Source organism: Pristis pectinata, chromosome 16 (genome assembly GCF_009764475.1).
Source record: "Pristis pectinata isolate sPriPec2 chromosome 16, sPriPec2.1.pri, whole genome shotgun sequence".
Taxonomy (NCBI): Eukaryota; Metazoa; Chordata; class Chondrichthyes; order Rhinopristiformes; family Pristidae; genus Pristis; species Pristis pectinata.
The window spans coordinates 23,804,300-23,827,540 of record NC_067420.1 but is presented as its reverse complement, the minus strand read 5'-3'; the positions used below and the strand labels follow the sequence as shown (position 1 = coordinate 23,827,540).

Below are 23,241 nucleotides of genomic sequence, written 5' to 3'. Positions count from 1 at the left end.
AGTGTAGCAGTTAGCGCAACATTGTTACAGCGCCAGCGATCAGGGTTCGATTCCTGTCGCTGTCTGTAAGCAGTTGGTACGTTCTCCCGGGTTTAAAATGGGGGGCACGGACTCACTGGGCTGGAAGGGCCTGTGATAAGATAAGATCTTTATTAGTCACATGTACATCGAAACACACAGTGAAATACATCTTTTGCATAGTGATTTTGGGGGGCAGCCCACAAGTGGCGCCACGCTTCTGGCGCCAACATAGCATGCCCATAACTTCCTAACCTGTATGTCTTTGGAATGTGGAAGGAAACCGGAGCACCCGGAGGAAACCCACACAGACACTGGGGGAATGTACAAACTCCTTACAGACAGTGGCCAGATTTGAACCTGGGTTGCTGGCGCTGTAAAACGTTGTGCTAACCACTATGCTGCTGTGCCATCCATACCACGCTGTAAATAAAATTTTTAAAAATTTAACTTGTTTATTATTAAGTATGTGGAAACCTTTGCTGGGGGGTGAGAGAGGGAGGAGGTTTGGAGAGGCCAACTATGTGGTGCAATGAAATAAATCCAACATAGCTTCATTGAAAAGAATGCAAAACTGGCCCAAAATTGTAAATGTTTTATACTCTGAGGATGGGTGGTGGTTGAAATGGGAAAGTGGATAGGGTTGAACACTATGGTGAGGATGAGATTATTGGTGCTTCATTCTGTAACTACTGGTCCCACATCCAAGCCTGGAGTAGCTGAAGACCATACTAGATGCCTGCAATGGAGAATGTTCTGTCAAGCCGTGTTGTCAGTTAGGATAGGTTTTTTTAAACCGTTAATGGAAGAGACAAATGAGGTAATTAGGATGACAATAGGGTGCCCTGCCTTGAGTTGCAGATGAGGAAGATTATGCCCAAAACTGGTCTGGACTTTTGTACAAACTATATTCAATAAACTTAGTTAAAAAGCTTTAAAAAAAATCACACTAGGAACATGAATCGGTCATCTGCTCCTCCACCAGCCCCATCTGCCCGAGGCCTCAATACCTCATGGGCTGAGATAAGCCGATGTTTTATTTTAATCTACATGAAACCTGAGAGTGTAGTGATTGTGTATGCAGTTTTGGACAGGAAAGATTTGCTGCAAATCTTGGTCTCCAGTGATAAAATAATAAACGTCAGAATACAAAAAGTCATGCAGTCTGTCAGATGCAAAACAGACCGAGAGAGGGCAGAATCGGTGTGAGCGAAAGTTGGAAGTTAGAAGGGGAATATGGGCATGGAAGTGTCAAGATTGAGCAACCGTTCAGCAGGCTGTGAGATTGACCACAGGAAGTCGGGACTCCAGGGCTCCTGGTTCTGACCACGACCAGCAGGTGCAGACAGCACAGAGTTTAGGGAGGCAGCCAACTTGAAGGAGATTTCTATTCAAACATGGAAAGTCTTCAGAACAGCGTGAAAAAGAAAGCGATTGAAAGGCATTACAAAGCTGAAGTACTAATTACAGGCGAGCAATTAAGGTACGGAAACGGCATGTTTCCTTTTGAAGACAGCGGGGCATGTATTGTCGCACGGTGATGTGTAGAAATCCCGAAATATTTGAATTTTTAAAAAATATGAAAAGAGCGCTTCCATCAGGTTAAATCTGTAACTATTTACAAATCAGGCACTTCGATTAAAATGTCCATCTACCTGATGAACACTTATTCCACAATTCAGTTTGCACGTTTAGGCCGATTTCGGGTTGATTTAAAAAAAACGCCTTTGAAATTTATGCAAACAAATCTTGCGTAGTTTAAAGATGAAAAACGAGTAAAACTGCAAATACTGGAACCTGAAACAAAAACAGAAGTGCTGGAAGTACTCAGCCAGTCAAGCAGCGTCTGTGGAAGGGTAAATCGGTCAACGTTTCGGGTTAGGACCCTTCTTCAGAACTGGGAGCGTGGTGTGTTTTCAAAGTAGAGATGGGGAGTGAGATCTAAGACAAAAGGCTCTATGGAAATAGATTGAAACAGTTCAGGTATTGGTATTGGTTTATTATTGTCACTTGTACCGAGGTACAGTGAAAAGCTTCTCTTACAAACCGATCGTACAGGTCAATTTATTACACAGTGCAGATACATTGAATCAGTACAGAGTGCATTGATGCAGTGCAGGTAAAAACAATAACAGTAAAGTGTTACAGCTACAGAGAAACTGCAGTGCAATAAGGTGCAAGGTCACAACAAGGTAGGTTGTGAAGTCATAGTCCATCTCATCGTACAAGGGAACCATTCAATAGTCTTATCACAGTGGGGTAGAAGCTGTCCTCAAGTCTGGTGGTACGTGCCCTCAGGCTCCTGTATCTTCTACCCGATGGAAGAGGAGAGAAGAGAGAATGTCCCGGGTGGGTGGGGTCTTTGATTATGCTGGCTGCTTCACCAAGACAACAAGAGGTAAAGACAGAGTCCAAGGAGGGGAGGCTGGTATCTGTGATGCGCTGGGCTGTGTCCACAACTCTCTGCAGTTTCTTGCGGTCCTGGGCAGAGCAGTTGCTGTACCAAGCCGTGATACATCCAGATAGGATGCTTTCTATGGTGCATCGGTAAAAGTTGGTGAGAGTCAAAGGGGACAAACCAAATTTCTTTAGCCTCCTGAGGAAGTAGAGGCGTTGGTGAGCTTTCTTGGCAGTGGCATCTATGTGATTTGACCAGGACAGGCTGTTGGTGATGTTCACTCCTAGGAACTTGAAGTTGTCAACCCTCTCAACCTCAGCACCATTGATGTAGACAGGTGCATGTACACTGCCCCCTTTCCTGAAGTCAATGACCAGTTCTTTTGTTTTGTTGACATTGAGGGAAAGGTTGTTGTCATGACACCATGTCACTAAGCTCTCCATCTCCTTCCTGTACTTCGACTCAATGTTGTTTGAGATACGGCCTACAATGGTGGTATCATCTGCAAACTTGTAGATGAAGTTAGAGCAGGATCTGGCCACACAGTCATGAGTGTATAGGTGATAAGGAGCATGGTAACTGACCATTACCAAGACATTTTAAAACAAAAAGGAGAGAAAGGAATCTAAGCATAATGAAAAACAATGAGAGAGCAGTCCATCTAAAGTTGGAAAATTCATTGTTTATTCCAGAAAGTTGCCCAGTGCCTAGATGGAAGATAAGATGTTCTTCTAGTCTGTGGTGGCCCTCACTGTGGCAGTGGAGGAGGTGGGAGACAGACAAGTTGGAATGGGTATGGGGTTGGGGTTGGGATTGAGATTTAAGTTGCATGCAGCAGATAGTTTAGGATCACCCCTGTGGACAAGTGAGCATAGGTGCTCTACGAAGCCATTGCCCAATCAGCCTTTGATTTCTCTAATGTAGAGGAAGCCATGCTGTGAACATCAAATGCAATGCACTAGAGTGGAAGAAGAGCAAGTGAATTGCTGCTTCACCTAGAATGATTGTTTGGTAGCCTGCCTGGTGGGAAGAGGTGAATGGACAGGTGCTGCATCTCCTTCAGTTGCATGGGAAGGTGCAGTGGCACAGGGGCTGGTGGGTGGGGACAGAAGAGTGGGCAAGGGAGTCACAAAGTGAGCAGTTCCTGTGAAGGTCAGAAGGGGGAGGAGAGGGAAAGATGTGACTGGTGGTGGGGTCATGTTGGATCTGGCGGAAGTTGCAAAGGAGGATGTGCTGAATGTGAAGGCTGGTGGGGTGCAAGGTGAGTATCACTTCTGTCCTGGGGAAGAGCGGGTGAGAGGAGACTTGCAGGAAATATGGCACTATGGCAGAGGGAAAGCCACATTTTGGGAAGGACGAAATGCCAGAGAGAAGGCCTCAACATTGTAAGCAATTTTGAGCAATGCTGTGAGCGGGTTTGGGATTGAGGAAGGATGTGCTGGCCCTGGAGAGGGTCCAGAGGAGGTTCATAAGGATGATCCCAGGAATTAAAGCCTTAACATATGAGGGGTGTTCGATGTCTCTGAGCCTGCACTCAATGGAGTTCAGAAGGACGAGGGGGGATTTCATTGAAATGTCACTGAAAGGCCTGGATAGAGTGGATGTGGAGAGGATGGTTCCCTTTTTTGGAGAGTCTAGGATCCAAGAGCACAGCCTCAGAATAAAGGGCTGTCTGATTAAAACAGATGAGGAGGAATTTATTTAGCCATAGGGTGGTGAATCTGTGGAATTTGTTGCCACAGAGGGCTGTACAGGCCAAGTCATTGGGTGTATTTAAGGCAGAGATTGAAGGTTCTAGATTGGTAAAGAGGTTAAGGGTTACGGAGAGAATACAGGAGAATAGGGTTGGAAAAATAAATCAGCCATGATTGACTGGTGAAGCAGACTTGATGGGCTGAATGGCCTAATTCTGCTCCTCTATCTAATGACATCCTTGCAAAAAGATGGGCAAGAGGATGTGTAGTCAAGGTAGCTGTGGGAGTCTATGGGCTTGTCAAAAATGTCAGTGGCTAGTCTGAGATGGAGATAGGGCAATCCAGAAGAGAAATGTCAGAGATGGGCTATGTAAATATGGGAGCAGGGTGGAAATTGGCAACAAAAGTGGTGAAATTTTCAAGGTCGGTATGGGATGTGACACCAATGCAATTATCAATGTATCAGAGAAAGAGTTGGGGGACTGGTCTCAAATAAACTCGGAACAAGGAGTGTATCGAACAAAAACACGGGCATAGCCAGGGCCCATGAAAGTTTCTGTCACCATGTCTTTAATCTGGAGAAAGTCAGTGGAATCAAAGGAGAAATTGTTGAGTGTGAGGACAAGTTCTGCCAATCGAATGAGTGTGTTGGTGGAGAGGGAGAAATGCTGTTTAAAGCTGTCAGTGGATGCACTCAAGGACAGGTTCATAAAAGACTGTTCTCTCGAACTGTAATTCACTGTCTCCCAGGGATAAGGCATATTATTGAACACCTGTCTATAATTATGATTAGTTTTTTCCATATTACATAAGCATTTTAAAATCAACATTGAATTGGTCTTGCAACTTAATGTTATTATTTATTTGTAAAAGTGTGCACGAACCAGCCAAATACAGGTGTCCAATATGGCAGTGATCTTATAACTTTGGAAAGGGAAGTGCACTCCAAAACTGAGGCTAAGCAGTTATAATTATGGTGTAGACTAGAAGTTCTCATGTACAAGATAACCTTTGTTCAGTCCTCCGAGATCGTGATAGATGCTGAGGAGCATTTATAGCATGTCTACTCAATCCATCTTGTCACCCCCTATCAACTGGTTTGATTTCTTATCACATTGCTTCTGGTACGTCTGAAGTTTCCAAAGGTTTTATCCTTGGCCACCTTATTTTTCTGAATTGCATGACGTACCTCACCACCATTTTATGATCCCTCAAATGTCTCTATCTTGTACGTTACTTTTCTACAATTGGATGAGCAGAAATCACCCCCAGCTGAATATTGAAAAGACCCAAGCCATTATCTTTAATTTAACTACAATCTCCATTCCCCAGTAATGAACTTCCTCCTCCTCCCTGGCAAATGTTTAAAACCGAACCAGGCATTTCTAACCTTGATGTCATATTTGACACCAATATAAGGTTCTGACAAACATATCTGCTTCCACCTCCATAGCCTTCTTTAGTTCCATCTCTGCGTCAATTCATCTATTGCTAAAGCCCTCATCCCTGTTCTTATTTACTTGTATAGCTGATGAACTTGTACACCTGATTAACTTGTACAGCACATTTGATTCATTTCAAAAATATACTCGTTCTTATCTCACCTCTTCCCTATTTCTGTAACTTCCTTCAGTAATCTACCTCCTCTGTGCTCTTATTGAGCAACCATGATAACAGTTACATAATAGGGCAATTGTTTCTTTTGCTGCATAGCTCTGGAATTAGCTCCACAAACCTCTGTCTTCCTAGTTCTCTTTTCTCCTTTGAAGCACCTATTAAAACCTGCCAAGCTTTTGGCTATCTGAAGTAATGGGTGAGAACTTGAATTACTGGACATTGCAGTGAACTGCTGGGATTTACTCCTCCATGTGTGCTATCAAGTTTTGACTTTCACACAAATGCAAAGTCCCACACTCACTAGCTGTGCTCCACTGGTGATTTCCTTGCTGCACTCTGAGAGTATAAACTTGTTCACTGGGGTTAAATCTGGTGGAGGAGCCATGAGCCCATTCATTTAAATGGAAATTTTACAGAAATGAAAAAAGGTAAGAATGAGAAGTTGCATTTTTTTTAAATGTGCTTTTAATGGTTTTTAAATGTTTTTGGATATTTTCATAAATGTTAATAATCCTCATTTTTAAAATTGCCTTTTGAATTTTAAATGCTTCAGAATTACTTTGAGGAGAGGAGCATTCAAAACTACTTGACAGCTTGGTTGCAAAAGTGGGGCGTTGCTTGTCTGTCTACAAATTCTTCAGCAATTTTGAACCTTTTGTTTGGCTTAGCCTTGAGGTGAATTACATTGTGCAAGGCCCTGCTTCTGTGCAGAGCTTTGCTGACCAGACAAATTCACTCTTCTACATGTGAATAAAGAGTGCATAACCTCAGAAGTCGGTTCAGGTGGCCCAATGCTTCCTGAAACTTCAGGCCACAATGTCATTTTGTTATGTGTAAAATTTTATTCAATAACATTTTACTGAGGCACGAAGGGGACAATTTTCCATCTTTTAGGTGTTATGTATGTACACACACGTTGTTATTTTACACTCATTAATTATGCTAATTTGCTCAACTCTGTGTAATTTAGCTTGCCCCACTGAAACGTTGTTTAATCATTACATCATGGCTCATTTTGAAGTTAATTGTTTCTCATTTGCAGGAATTGTCCAGCAACTTTCATAAAATTCCCTCTATAATGGAATCTGAAATATGCTGTACTTAAATTATGGTAATTTTGCATGGTTCCCTGTGCCCAGTGATGCCTTGTCAGCTACAAACCTGAGCACGAAATTGTGCTGTAACATTGCAACACCTATTCCATAGCTAATGCTTGTTGCTTCAAGGCATTACACTGATGATAAAGCTCTGCAAATTTAGCCTCATTATGTTTGGAAAAACTTGCCTTGTTTGTAATAATGACTGTGTTCAGCTACTAAAACTGGCTGACCAAGAGGAGAATGGAATCAAAATACTGATGTTCTGAACTGCTGCCAAACCAGGTGGTTTGCTTTTCATTTATTGATACAGATGGCTTAAGTAAAAGGCATTCTGTGCCATTGTACTGAACAAATACGTCCACAAAAAATACAGATTTGACTAACGCAGGAGGTTAAAGAAGGTGTGAAATGTTAAATAATTGCTTTTTAATCAGTATTTATAAGAAAAATGTTTTAAGATCAATTCCACACCTATAATCAGCCATTATGGGACATTGACACTGTTTGACCATGTAGGAATTGTTCAAGTGGATTGTAATTAGGAATATTTAAGGATATAAGATACCAGAAAAGAGCAGATAAAAATATGGAAAAAAAATAAGTGCACAGAATGGCGGTTCATTGTGGCTGGCCAATTCATCTTGAATCACTTTGTTGATATTCCAATTTGGACTTTCTCTTTTGTTATAATTTTCTTAACTGCTCCTCTAGAAACATTTATTTCTGACATTTTCATACTATGGGGTACCTCATGTCTGAAGGGAAGATACAAGATTTCAAGATCTATATCAATTAAATTTTAAGTTTTTGGGATGTGGATAATGCCAACAAGGCTGAGCTTACTGGTCGTTCCCAGATGCCTCAAAGTTAGTAATAATGCATATTTTAAGTTACACCAGCCATTGTATAGACTAAAGTATTAGACTCCAATCTGTCAAAGTAATAAAGGTATAGATGTGATAGCACATAGTTGAATTTTCTTTGACATTTGAGAAGAAATGGCATTCTCTGTTATGGTTCATTGAAAGCTCTGTGCATACATGGGTAAATACAAGTTAGACCATCTGTGAAATGATGGAAGTTTCAGCATCAGGGAAAACATTTGTTCATTTGAATCTTCTACTTTAATTCTGTTTTTCTACTTTTATTCTTACAAGTTTTAATATTTATTTGGATTCCCTTATATTGCCATTTTGATTTGGCTTTAATAGCCGCTTGTGTTAATGTATTCTGTACTTTAATCGGCCTTGGTGTGGTGGAAAAATACCTTCTTGCCCCCCCTCCATGCTTCCAGTACTAATCCTTAATTTATTTGTACTGATGCAGAGCTGTGGAAATAATCTTTCACTAATTGCCTTCTCTACCAGTTTCAAACTTTTGAACATTTTTATGAGATTTTCATTGACCTTGTCCTGAACATATAGTTATTCGTCATAACCATACCTTGTTGGTGTTGACCTTCACAGGTCTGAGTGTATGGAAGAGAGCCAGTCACAGTTTTGTGAGAATTACTTTTAACTCCTAATTTATCTCCTGTTATTGAAATATACAATATAAAATTTGGATCTTTTTCCATGGGAGTCAATCTATTTTTAATGATCTGTGTATTTGTACCACTTAATCTCTCAGATGTTTGAATTGTTGTAATTTCCAGTCGGTGGGAAAGAGATGTAGTCAATTCAAACTAACAACAAGGATACTTTATAAAATCAAAGAACAGTTTATAAAGTAAGGACAACATTTTTACCATGGCATTCACTAGGTGCAGGCATCCTCTGAAACTTTACACATGAAACACTTTTGCAATATCACAGTGAGCAGTTAGTTATGTGATACAATCCTTAAAGTAATATAATCTTAAAGCAATAATAATTGTTGACAACCATTATTACATATGACAAATCTTACAGATGGGACTTGCCATAATTTCAAAGAAATCTGCCTGTAAAAAATAAAGTGTACTGTATGATGAGGACTTCTCATTTCCAGTCAGGAATTGCTGCCTTTTGTTAGGGGTCATCACTGTTCTATCATAGTGAAGTCATTGATCTGAGATAGCAGCTAATGATCTTGAACAATTCTGACTAATGAGCAATCAGGAATTAAAAAGCTTTGATTTTGAAAAATTTAAAAATATTTAAGAGAGCAAATTAAAGGTTGAAACACATATGAATTAAGGTAGAAAATATTATTTTACTTAAGAAGGAGGATCTTATTTTAAAAACCATGGAATCCTTTAAATATTTATCTGAGGGAATGACAAAATATGCATCCAAAATTTTGTGCTTTAATCTAGTGAGATTGTTATTATACGTATAGCACTTATGTTTTAGTGTGTCTTTAAACTTTGCAGCTCATCCAACAACGCAAAACATTTTTAGGACTTTGTTTAACCCAAAGCAAGAATAGTGAAAATAGCTTGGTCATGTCAAGTTAGTCATTCTGTGTAGTCAACCTCATTAAGGAGCAGAAATCTTGACATTAAGACAAAATCTTAAACTATTAAAGTGAAAAATGATTAATACATTAAGAGCCTGAAATACTTAAAATATTTAAAAACATTCAATTAAGCTCAAGCAATTAAAAATATATTAATATAACATCCTTATTCTCCCCATGACCATTCTCCTTTGTGGAGGACTCTTTGTGGCCAGGTCTAACCTGGTGAGGGTTATGTTAGTGATTCCCTAGTGCAAGTATTTGGAATTGGTGCTTCCTACTCCATTGAAGGACCTCATGAGGAGTTCAACATCAGAGCCCAGAGGAGCTCAGCAAGTTCCATTCTCCTGTGTTTGTGCACACATGTACAGAAATCATGACCCTGCTTAAAATTTGCATGGCAAAGTGCCAAGATTTTGTGCAGCGCTACTGATGTTTCCCCACAAAATTTAGTACTTTATATTCTATTGACCATTTTCAGTCCATTACTTGGCTCTTTCTGACCTCCTTCTTCACCCCTTTCACTTTCATTTTAAATGCATAAGTAAAACTTGTGTTAACTATCAAATTGGTGTCTTCGTCTTTCTATAATCATACATTTTCTTTGACAACACTCTGACAACTTTGCTGTTCTTTGTGGAGACAGTTACTTGCTTTTTTAATATCTTTTTTATATTTTTTCCAGTTTCCTTAACTTTTTCTCATTTTGGATATTTCTTCCGGCTTCTCTTTTTAAACTTTGCTCAACTGTAGGTCATCTTAAACATTGTAGTTGGTTCTAATTTTATTTATCCATGGAACCCTGACTTTGGAGCAATTTCTTTTGTTCCTGGTTGAAATGCCTTTGGACCAATTGCCTATGGTCTTGTGCACCAGTTTTTCTATCCAATTAGTCCAGCGATGTTCAAACTGGATGAAAGGAGTGCAGGATATTTCAAATGCAGTTTAAATATACATTCCTGAATATATTACAAAAGATTGCAAGTTCCAGTTCAACAAATATTGCGTAAAACAACATTGTATTGTTTATGCCAGGATAAGCCTGTTCATACAAGTCTTTCCTGAAAAGTTGCTTGAGAAACTTTTGCATAGTTTTCTGAGTATCATGTCATAGTATTGACAATAAACACACAAATGTTGGAAGTATACATTGAGTCTGTCTGTCCAAAGAAAAAAAAGGTTAAGATTTTGGACCTAGAACCGCTTCTTAGAAAATTGTAAAACATTATTTGATTGGTTAAAAACTTGGTGTTTTACACTGAATGCAGCTCCAGAGAATCCCTCTCTTTTAAATTATATATTTGATGATTGTAAGATTTGTAGATTATTCTGTATAATAATTATGAACCAGCCATATGATAAATATTCTGGCAGAGACCTCATGCCATTAAATAAGGCTGCTTCATCGTTTGCCTTTAAATTCAGATATCCACCAGATACCTTCTCATTTCATTTTCTTCCCTGTCATTTACCATTGCCTCTCCTCCCAGCCTTGGCAGATACACTGAGAGAGCTTTTGAGCCTTTTTATACAGGAATGATCTTGTCATCCATCCTGTTACTTTCTTTCAATTATCTATAATCACTGTTAATTACATTGACTTACAATTATCTGCTCCCATCCCTCATTTGTTCCCTAGACAGTATAAAAAGTAATAAGCTAAATAATAATTTTTACAAGCCACATACTTCACTTTGGGTGAATTTTGCACCTTTTAAATTGCACTGGAAAATGTATCCAATTAACTTTTACAAGCTATTGATCCACAGTCTTATAAAACCTTTCAATAAATTGACAGGATAAAGCATAACTTAAATACTTTCCATCAATGATAAAACTTTTTTCACTACTTCAGAGATTTTAAGGGTTCTTTTGGTTATTTATAAATGATTCTGAACATTTTTGCTAGTGAGGAGTTTTTTTTTCCTCACTGAGGCTTTGCCAACAATACAAGATTTTCTCTTTAAAAATAGCTACAGTTATTCTAATTACTTATAATTCTTTTCCTGACTGTAGTAAAAGGAAGTGGTTTGAACCTAGAATGTTGATCAAAATTTATTTGGCAGCTCAGACAAGGTACAATATAACTCTGCTATAATATTAGATGCTTAGCAAAAGATAATTTGCTGATAATTTATAATGTGGCTTTATTTTATTTATCAGGCTTCGTCTGCATGATGGAAAATTAATCAAAGACCGTCGCTATAATCTACGAACCTATCCAAACTGCTTTGTTGCAAAAGAGCTTGTTGATTGGTTGATAGACCATAAAGAAGCACCTGACAGGGAAACAGCCATAAAACTAATGCAAAAGTTAATGGATCATAACATCATTCATCATGGTATGTTACTGTCACAGTCCATTAGCAGTGTTACACCAAATGTGCTTAATACCATAATGAAGAAGAACTGATTCCCTTCTCAGTCGTGTTATTAAGACCAATAAAGCCAATGGAGGATGAGTGATTTGGGCCAAATGTCATTGATTAACTCACTTACTGTCCTGTATATTGAAGAGTTGCTCTTGCTTTGCTTTCCGTTGTGCCTTTTTGTATAAATGAAAGATGTTAAGTGGTCCATTTGGGTTGGGAAAGACACAGTTATGTGAGTTCCGATGAAGCTGATGAGACCCGTGAAGGATGGCTTAGAGTACTACAGCACAGAAACAGGCCATTTGTCCCATCTAGTCCATGCCAACCTGATTTTCTGCCTAGTCCCATCTACCTGCACCTCGACCATATCCCTCCAAACCCCTCCCATCTATGTACCTATCCAAACCTCTCTTAAATGTTACAATTGAACCCGTATCGACCACTTCCACCGATGGCTTGTTCCACACTTGCACCACCCTCTGAGTGAAGAAGTTGCCCTTCAGATTCCCTTTCACCCTAAACCTGTGTCCTCTAGTTCTAGTCTTATCCAGCCTTAGGGAAAAAAGCCTGCATGCATTCACCCTATCTATACCCCTCAATTTTGTATTCTTCTATAAGTTCTCCCCTCATTCTCATGCACTCCAGGGAATAAAGTCCTAACCTATTCAACCTTTCCCTATAACTCAGGTCCTCAAGTCCCGGTAACATCCTTGCAAATTTTCTCTGCACACTTTAAAGCTTATTGATATCTATCCTGTAAGTAGGTGACCAGAGTTGCACACAATACTCCAAATTTGACCTCACCAATGTCTTGTACAACTTCAACATAGCATCCTAACTCCTGTACTCAGTGTCCTGATTTATGAAGGCCAAAGTGCCAGAAGCTCTCTTTACGACCCTGTCTACCTGTGACACCACTTTAAAGGAACTATAGATCTGTATTCTCAGGTCCCTTTGTTCTACCGTACACCTCTGAGCCCTACCATTCACTGTATAAGTCTTACCCTGGTTTATCCTCCCAAAGTGCAACACCTCACACTTGTCTGCAGCGTTGAGTTGTTTAGATGTTGTATACTTATTCTAATGTTTGTGCACGGCGTGCTGTTGTAGAGATTCAAAGTGCCCCGTGCATTCCTGGATGCTCCTTTGCCATTTTGAGTATCATGACCTTGGGATTCCCTTCGTTTTGTAAGGCTTTGCATCCCTTCGAGGATGGCTTGAGAATATTCTTAGTGAATCCTCTGTTCTGCAGGGTGTTTCTTGCCATGATAGAGCTTGGAGTAGAGTGTTTGTTTCAGGATTTGGTGTAAACATGCAGCTGATGTGGCCAGCTCACCAGGGCTCATTGAGTGTGATCAGAGCCTTAATGATAGGGAGGTTGGCTTTACAGAGGGTGCGAATATTGTTTCCTCTATCCTGATAATAGATTTGAAGGATTTTGTGCAGTTGTCCTTGGAAGTGCCTCTTCACAAGGTCACAAGACAAGGGAGCAGAAGTAGGCATTCGGCCCATCGAGTCTGCTCCAAAGAAAGGGAAAAAAGAAAAAGAAATGAGAAATTTTGGTGGGGAGGGGGGCAAAAAAAACACACTATTCTAACCCCAGTTTCCAGCCTTATCCCCATATCCCTTGATACCCTGACTATTTAGATATCTATCTATCTCTTCCTGAAGCACCTCCAATGATCTGGCCTCCACTGCTGTACGTGGCAAGGAATTCCACAAATTCACCACCCTCTGGCTAAAGAAATTTCTCCTCATCTCTGTTTTAAACCTGTACCCTCTAATTCTAAGATTGTGCTCTCTGGTCCTGGACTCACCCACCAAGGGAAACAGCCTAGCCACATCTACTCTGTCCAGTCCTTTCAACATTTTAAATGTCTCTATGAGGTCCCCTTTCATTCTTCTGTACTCCATTGAGTACAGTCCAAGAGCCGACAAACGCTCATCATACATAGCCCTTTCATTCCGGAAATCATCCTCATAAATCTCCTCTGAACCCTCTCCAACATCAGCACATCTTTCCTAAGATATGGGGCCCAAAACTGTGCACAGTATTCCAAATAAGGCCTCACTAGTGCCCCGTAGAACCTCATCAACACTTCCTTACTTTTATACACTATACCTCTCGAAATGAATGCCAACATAGCATTCGCTTTCTTTACCACCGATCCGACCTGGTTAACCTTTAAGGTATCCTGCACGAGTACCTCCAAGTCCCTTTGTACTTCTGTACTTTGAATTTTCTCTCCTTCTAGATAATAATCTGCCCGTTTATTTCTGTTTCCAAAGTGTACAACTGCACATTTCTTAACATTGAATCTCATCTGCCATTTCCTTGCCCATTCTCCTAAACTATCTAGGTCTCTCTGCAACCTTCCTGTCTCCTCAATACTCCCTACTCCTCCACCTATGTTGGTGTCATCTGCAAACTTAGCCACAAAACCATTTACTCCATCATCCAAATCGTTAATGTACAAGGTAAAAAGAAGCGGCCTCAACACCGACCCCTGTGGAACACCACTAGTAACTGGTAGCCAACCAGAACGAGATCCTTTTATTTCCACCCTTTGCTTCCTGCCAACCAGCTAATGCTCCACCCATTCTGTTATCCTACCCGTAATTCCATGACCTCTCATTTTATTAGTCAGTCTCTTATGTGGCACCTTGTCGAAGGCCTTTTGAAAGTCTAAATACACAACATCTACCGCCTCTCCCTTATCCACCCTACCTGTGATTTCTTCAAAAAACTCCAATAGGTTAGTCAGGCAGGATCTTCCCTTCAGGAAACCATGTTGGCTTGGACCAATCTTGCCTTGCGCCTCTAGGTATTCCATAACCTCATCCTTGAGGATCAATTCCAATAACTTTCCCACCACTGGGGTCAGACTAATAGGTCTGTAATTTCCTTTATGCTGCCTCCCACCTTTCTTATACAGCAGAACTACGTTTGCGACCCTCCAGTCCTCCGGAACCATGCCGGAGTCTATCGATTCCTGGAAAATTATCACCAATGCCTCTGCTATCTCTAAAGCCACCACCTTCAGAACCCAGGGATGCACCTCATCCGGTCCGGGAGACTTATCAGTCTTTAGCCCATTTAGTTTTCCTAGCACCTTCTCTCTAGTAATCTTAACTGAACTCAGTTCCATTCCGTGAGACCCCTGACTAACTGGTATATTGCTGATGTCCTCCACAGTGAAGACCGATGCAAAATACTCATTTAGTTCTTCTGCCATCTCTTTATCATCCATTATAATCTCTCCCGCACCATTATCGATTGGTCCTATATCAACCCGTGTCTCTCTTTTACTCATATATTTAAAAAAACTCTTAGTATCCTTTCGAATATTATCCGCCAACTTCCTTTCATAATTATCTTTTCTTTCCTAACAACCTTCTTAGTTTCTTTCTGCAGGTTTTTAAAAGTTTCCCGGTCTTCTGTTTTCCCAGTAATTTTTGCTTCCTTGTATGCCCTCCCTTTTGCTTTTATTTTAGCCTTCACCTCTCTCGTTATCCACATTTGTGCCTTTTTTCCATTCAAAACCTTCTTTTTTCTTGGAACGTATCTATCCTGCATTTTCCTTATTACTTGTAGAAATTCCTTCCATTTCTGCTCCGCCGTCCCTCCAGCTAGCTTACTCTTCCAATCAATTTGGGCCAACTCCTCTCTCATACCATTGTAATTTCCTTTGTTCCACTGAAATATTGATACACCTTTGGTGCTTTGAGGTGCCTTTTGCGGGTCGTCAGTGTCAGAGGGCAAAGGTCACAGCTGCCTGGTAGACTGCAAGCTTTGTGGCAGAGTTGAGGTCTTGGCCTTGAATGTACTTTTCCACAGGCAGCCAAAGGCTGTGCTGGTGCACTGGAATAGTTGATGAATTTCATCATCAATGTCTGGCTTCATTAAGAGGTGGCACCCAAGGTTTGAAAAGTGATCCCAGGGTTAATTGTTGGGAGGTGATGTATGGTGGGGATTGCCTGGTAGAGGACCATTGTCATCCAAATGTTTAATGTGAGACTCATCCCCTTGAGTAAAAAGGACTGTACTTTTTTTTTTTCAGTTGTCTTTAAATGGCAAATCTGACTCCTTGTACCAAAATATTGTCCATGGCAGTAAATTTATCTGGATCCAAATTATCTAAAACTTTCATAATTTTGAACATTTTGCCATAAACCCCTCTCAATCTTTTTTCATTAAGAAAAGTCACTGCTCTTGCATCATTCGTATAAAATTTGAGTAGAATTGGGTATTTTGTTATATTCAAAAAGATAATGGCTAATCTGATCTTTGCTTCAATTCCACTTTGCTGTTCGATCTCACCGATAATCTTGCCTACCCTACAATCCAAAAATGTGTCTGTCTCAGCCTTCAATAATTCATTTATATTCCACCTTCACAAATCTCTGCTAGATGATTCCAAAGATGCATAACCCTCTGGGAAGAGAGGTTTCTATACATCTCCACCGTAAATGGGTGACACCTGACTCTGAAGCCATGGCCACTAATCCCATCAGTCCAATTTCCCCCATTCCTTATTTCCTTGGACCTCTGACTTAACTGAGGTTAACTGAACCTCACTTAAACTTGTCACCCCTCCTGAGGTTCTTTTTGTCATTAGCCTATACTAAGGGATAATTTACAGCAGCCAATAAACCTACCATCATTTCTTTCAGACATGGAAAGAAGTTGAAACACCCAGAAGAAGCCCATGCAGCCATGCAGAGAATATGCAAACTCTGCATACTCTGTACCTGAGATCAGGATTGAAGCAAAGTCCCTGGAATTTTGAGGCAGCAATAAATGCTGCTCCACTGTGCTGCCCTCAGTTCAGGACACCTGTATCAGGGGAAATAATCATAAATAAAAATGGAAAATGTTAGAAAAGCTTAGTAGGTTAGGCAGCAAATGTGGAAAGAAGCAGGGTTAGTGTTTCAGGTTGAAGACCCATCATCAGAACTGGTAAACAGAAAACTTAATTTGCAGAGCGAATAGGGGAGAGATGGTTAGGTTAAAGGGATAGAGTGAGACCAGGATCCCCTTGGGGATAAACTATAAGATAAAGTCATCTGGTTGATAAATTAATGAAGGATTTTGGAGAGAACATGAACAAAGAAACAAAAACTATGAAATGAGACAGTTTGAGCGAGGGTGAGAACACAAGCAAAGGAACAGGAAAGCTGCAAAATGCAGGTGTTGTAGAGTTTGATATCGAGTCCAAAAGGCTACAACATTCCCAAATGGTAGATAAGGTTCTGTTCCTCAGGATTACTTTGTTCCTTGTTTATAACAGTGCAAGAGGACATCGACAGAGAGGTCACTGTAGGAAGGCGATGGACAATTAAGTGGCAGGTAACTGAAAGCTCTAAGTGGCAGGTAACTGAAAGCTCAAAGTTGCCCCTGCAGACTGGACATAGGTGCTGGCCAAGCAGTTACCTGATCTGTGTTTGGGTTCCTCCATTTTAGAGGAGAGCACATTATGATCACTGAAAGTAGTACATTAGATTGGAAGACGTACAAGTGAATTGCTGCCTCACCTGGAAGGACCGCTTGGGTCCCTGGATAGTTAGAAGGGAAAAGATAAAAGAACAGGTGTTGCACCACCTGAGGTTGCATGGGAAAAAGTGAGTGCTTAATGGAGACTTGAGGAGCAGATGAGGAAATCCTGAAGGGAATGGTCCCTTTCAGAATGCTGAAACAGGAGAGGAGGAGAAGATGAGTCTGGAGGTGGAAATTGTGCAGGATGATTTGTTGAATGTTGAGGTTGGTGGGTGGAAGGTGAGAAAATCTGTTCAGGGAGAGGAGGGGTAAGAGCAGTGGTACAGGAGATAAATGGGGTGTGGTCAGAGCTCTGTTAACTGGTAGAGGGGGTACTACGATTCAGGAAGAAAGAAGATCCCTTGGAGCTCTTGTGTGGAAATTGAACTGGGAGAATGGAATGGAGTTGTGACAGGAGGCAGCATGGAAGGAAGTCTTGGCACAATGACTTTGGGAGTCTGTGAACTTGTAAAGGATATTTGTCCCTAAGCTATCCCCAGAGATGGATTTGGAGAGGTCCAGAAAGGGAAGGGAGAGTCAGGGATGGACCATGTGAAAGTGAGAGTAGAATAGAAAGTAATGATATCTTTTCTGCTGCTTATACTCAATATAATAATCGATATACTGGAAAATATATTGTGGGAAGGAACCTGAACTGAACTGAAATAAAGACTGTTCCAAAAAGCCAGGCAAACGAGTGATAATAAATTGCCCCTGGCCAATGAGTGTGAACTGAACTGAAATAAAGACTGTTCCAAAAAGCTAGGCAAACGAGTGATAATAAATTGCCCCTGGCCAATGAGTGTGTCATTGGAGCAGAAACAATATCTTGGCATCTACATTGTAAGTGCTACTCAGAATCTTAGGGTGTTCCTACAAGATTACCTCTTTCCTCAAACTCTTTTGAGTATAGACCCAAACTACACCATTGTTGGTCATAAGATTATCCCTTCATTCCAGCTCTAAATTTATGTTTAAACTATGTTTTGCTTTGCATTTTCATATTTTGGAAACTCTGCTTATTGTTTTAATGACCAGTCCAAAACTCTTGACTTCATTGGACCATGCTTTTATTAAGCACATAATCCTTTTTGCATTGACTTTCTTTCTGCCAAAGCTTACATTATTGCATTAGATTTCTGTGCTTCACCAATTCTGGCCTCTTGCATGTCCCTGGTTTCCATCATCCAGTTTCTGCCTCCAGGCTCAAAATGTTGGAATTCCCTCTCCAAACCTCACCACCTCACTTGCTTGTTCAGCTTCATTAAAGTTCTCTTTAAAACATTACCTATCAATGATAATTTGATATTATTTCTTTGAAGAGACACAGGATATTTTACTATAGTAATTGTGCAAAATGAATGCAGGTTACTGGATCTACAGCTTTTTCATCCCTTGATTGAGCTCAGCAGATCCTTTTAAATTTGTTTTTTTTTATGATGTTTATGTTTACCTCTTTACCTAGTTAGGTACCATTTGCAAATTTGGAGATTTGGTTCACTCCTCCTAGATTATTGATAGAATACATAATGGACTCAACACTAAACTTTTTGATATTCCATTGGGAATTGGCTGCTATCAAGATAACTTTTTATTTCAGTACTACATTGATCAACAAAGCATTTGCTAATCCATTTTTACTAAGTTTCAAGAGCACAGACTATGTGTTGCGGTCACTTAAAATTCTGCTTTCTCCAGGGCCTCACTAATGTACAGGCTCACGGGTCTGACTGATTTCAGTGTTAAATAACCTTTACATTTTAAATTAGCTGCTTTCTTCAAATTTTTCTTGCACATCTTTTCCTTTGTAATCTAACTTTATATTAATTGGATGCTTTTATTATTTTGCTCTAATCCCTATTGTAAATGTCAGATGGTATAATCGCTGGATGGTGAATGCTTCCTTTTGTTTTGTTCATTAGTCACTCCTTATTTGTTTATTTTCATTGTGGTTTTCTTGGCATACAATTTCTAATAGTATCAATATGTTACTCAAATGCAAATTACCTCAGTTATACACCCCGGTAGATCTCTGGAGGATTGAATTTCCCAGATATTTTCTCATCTCACCCAGAACTATATCAGCATTATTTTAATTTCATTATCTGAAGCATGTTGCCATGCACAATGTTTTCAGTTAATTCAATCCATGAGACCCAATACTTCAGCTGTTGTAACTAGTCTTTAGGTAACAAACAACGTCTCGAGTGAAAATCTGCCTTAATCTGATGGAATTAATAACAGATGACCATTTTACCTTTTTACTCTTATTAATAATCATATCAAAAGTGGGATTAGAACTATCTGCTAAATAATGAATGCCATATTTTTGTTATTGTATTTTGATTATAATTTTGATAACCCATTGTATTAAAAAAGATAATTTAGTAAGTGGGACTAAGATGAAAATATCAGTGTTTATTTTAAAACTTAAGTTAACATTTTTCATGTTTAGGATCATATTGAGACATATTTTCCCTGGTGCCAGTGGTTCATGTAATTGTACTTGAGTGCTTCTTCGTACGTGATCCTAGTTAGCAATTTTGCCAGAGTATTTAGTCCTGATTTTCCATCACAGCTCAGTGCATAGTAATCAAGAGCAGAAACACTTCTCTAACCTGTGAATGCTGACAACGATATTTTTTCCTACATGTAATTCGCCAATCTTTCACCATTTACCAGACAATGACTATACTTTCTGATGAGAATGGCTTTCTAACAGTAACAATTAGTTTACTGATTTATGGAATGTGAGATGAACCTTGTACTTCTCAATAGTTTGTTTAAACTGTGCTTTGAAGTACTGACCTAAATATTTCATTCTGGGATACAAAACACTTCCTAAAGAGAGAGGATGCATTTGGATTTTAATCCTGTATTCCAACATGTCATTTCACGATAACATGAACTAATTGAATTGCCACTTATGTTTTGAGATGAGGATTACCTCCAATGATGCTAATTCAACTCCCTCTCACATTTCGTCTCAACTGCTCCATTCATTAAATCTCAACAGTTAACAAATATCAGTGGAAAAGGACAGAATAAAACTGGAATTCTTACAGCAAACTAACTTTAGTGAGGCATCTATTCGATTCAATTTTTCCTTCGACATGCACCATGTTCATAACCTCGATGCAGGGTGATAAGTAGATATCAGGCTCAAAGGGCCAGATGGCCTTATCCTGCTCCTGTTTTTCATGTTCTTGATTGTTTATTCACTACAATATTCATTTACAGGTCCTGAAGGAGAAGCTTACACTGAAACTTTAAGGTACATGGGAATCAATAGACATGATTTTGTTTTTGAATGCATTTTTAATATTGTACCTCAATAAAGTTAGCCATTTTCAGTTATTTAAAACAAAGTTACTTGCAGTTAATGGACTGAACACTCTGATTAAAGATCTTTGTGGTAAACTATTTCAAAATTTTGTTAGTGAAACTAAATCATCTCGTCACTCTTAAGGAAGGTCGTTTAAAGCCATTTTTTTTAAACATTGCCCTGTTGCACTGATTCATGGTTGACTTTATTGTTGGAAATGCGCCAATGACTTTGAGTGGAAAATTGAAGGGAGAAAAACACTTCTCAAAACTGACGCAAGCAGAAATTCCATGAGATTATGCTTAATTGTAGAAGTAAAATATTAATAAGGGTATAATTTCAACAAAATCTTTGAAAGGAGCTTACCTAATAACATTTTAAAAAAGTCCTTTGCCTCTACTGATGTCTCAGGTAATCAGGGCAGCGAGCAGCTGAACTGTCCAGAGTAAGTAGGCCTTTATGACCTAAACTAGCTGTTCTGGGTGGTGGTGGTACTTGAGGAAGTATAATTAACCCCATTCCCCAGAGTCGTGGAGCAAAAAATTGATTTGACTTGCTGTTATAATCTAGGTAGTTAAAGTTTGGGAAGCTTCTTTGTGGATCTCTGATGCCAAGCAGATTGAACTTGGTTGTGATGTTCACTGAATTATCCTTTCTTGATGGAAATCTGGGTAAACCTGAACAAAAGTCAATGTGCCGAAACTTGTCTCTAGGCAAATCTATATGCTTGCCTTGATAGTGCAAGGGGCTATTGGGTGTGTCCAATAATGCTAAATGTTGTCAAATGTTATCTGTGAACAGTGTGGGCTTTGAACACTGAAGTAATTCTGAACCCAAGGTTGTTGGCCTACTTGTATATTTGTTAATGGATTTGACCCTACCTGCTCCTGCAAGAGTGTCTATCTTTTTCTAGTAGGTATCTTTTTTAACTTTTCTCTCCTAAAGACTATTTCTCAACTGCCCCCTGCCCCAATGATGTTCTCAGCCCAATCCAGTTCTTGATCTGGATTCCAACCTTACCTTAGTGATTCACTCTCTGACACCCAGTGCTGTCGATCTTGATCCTCTCTTCAACTGCTCTCTCAGATCTTGATCCTTCCTCCCTTTCTCCTACCTCCTTGAATGACTTACTACTCCTATTCCAGTCCACCTCCCAACAAGCTTCCATCCATCTTTCCTTGCGCACACCTCACTCCCCCCATTCCAACCTATTATCCAACAGTACTTTCTCCAATCTCTAGGATTCATTCCCCCCTTCTGGACTTCACACTTCACAAATGCAGGAGATTGTGGAGTAAATTCTGCTGTGTGGAGTGCATTGGCTCTCATGCCTGAGAGTTATTTAACAGGCAAAGCAATGAAATCCCACAGGCCAAAGTTTGGATGTCTGTGAGTTAATGGTTCGTTACATAGTAGAAACTGTGGTAGAATTCTACATTTTCTCATAACAAATCAGTGTCTTTCATTTACAACTTACTTAATTTTTAACACTATAAAACCTGTATTGCTGACTCTTGCACTAAAATTATTTTGACAAATCTATCACTACTGCATGGACTGATTAGTGCACACACTTGGTACACTGTAGTAAAGTTCAGTTAGAAATTAAATTCCTGCTTGGTATCTCTCTGTTTATTTTTTGTGAGTGTGAGAAATATGGAATGAAGGTTGTAATTTTTGTGCTGAACTAAAGTTACTATGCATAAATGATTGAACTTAGTAATGGTAGAAAACATATGTAAGCTAAAGATGTAATTCACCATGTGATTCCAGAAGTACTTAGTTTTTATGACATTGTAATTATTAATTGAGTGTATTTCAATGTCATCTTGTATGAAGGTTAATGGGACTCATGTGACGTATGTAATGGAGATTATTCTCCAACACTAATGAGGAATGTAAGGACATTGGGGAACAGATTTTTACAATTTGGTGTTTCCTACATAACTTTGCACAATAAAAGTGCAAGTTGAGAACTGGGAAATAAAGGCAGTTGAGCCTGATTCATCTTTCGTATTTTTCTGCCTATTAAAATTAACAGATGGAAAATTGTGCAAGCTGGGAAATAGCTGCTCTGACCTTGGCATCCCTGCTTCTCTTTATATGTTCCATTTGTGTGAAATTTTGAACAGGGAGAGCTAGGTTGTGAAATTCACTTTTAATTTATTCTGAGGGAATAGCATGTTGTGACATGCTATTTGGAGATACTTTTAACCTCAGCCTTAATTTCACTGGGCAACCTTTCCTAACTGTAAGCTTTTAATTGTGATAAACCTATGATAAGAAAAAAAGGGATAGTTTTTTAATGTGTCACTAATCAGCAGTTACTTTTACAAATTATATTGAAATGGAAGATATGTCCAGAGACCTCAGTAACAAAAAAAAGGGTTAAAAGGCGCAATGGCTTATACCTTATGTACATGATTTATAAGTGAACTAATATGACATCATTTTCTTATTAATATTTTCACCTGTGTAGAAAGTATTACATACCATTGTAATAGTACAAAAAGTAACTATTATATTTTGTCTTATCCCTGCACATGTAAAAGTTTCTTTTTCTCAAGTTACATATTAATTATTTAAATAATCAGTTATCCAGATGTAAAAGATAGAGACTATTTTTTTATTTGCTACACTTCAACGTCATTACACCTAGAGGATAATGATGGTAAATGACTCAAATGCAAGTTAATTCTACTTGCTGGAACACCTTCATTATTGTGGTGCCTCTTGTTCAGG

At 39.3% G+C, this 23,241-nt stretch overlaps 1 protein-coding gene across 1 annotated transcript in view; it reads left to right on the top strand.

The window, feature by feature from the left end:
* Positions 1-1,233: 1,233 nt before the first annotated feature.
* Positions 1,234-23,241, top strand: part of LOC127578807 (DEP domain-containing mTOR-interacting protein-like) — a 54,334-nt gene continuing 32,326 nt past the window's right edge. Inside the window, exons 1-2 of the mRNA XM_052031275.1 lie at positions 1,234-1,501; positions 11,430-11,608. Coding sequence (XP_051887235.1) covers positions 1,416-1,501; positions 11,430-11,608 — 265 coding nt within the window. The 5' untranslated portion in view covers positions 1,234-1,415. The remainder of the gene's footprint in view (positions 1,502-11,429; positions 11,609-23,241) is intronic.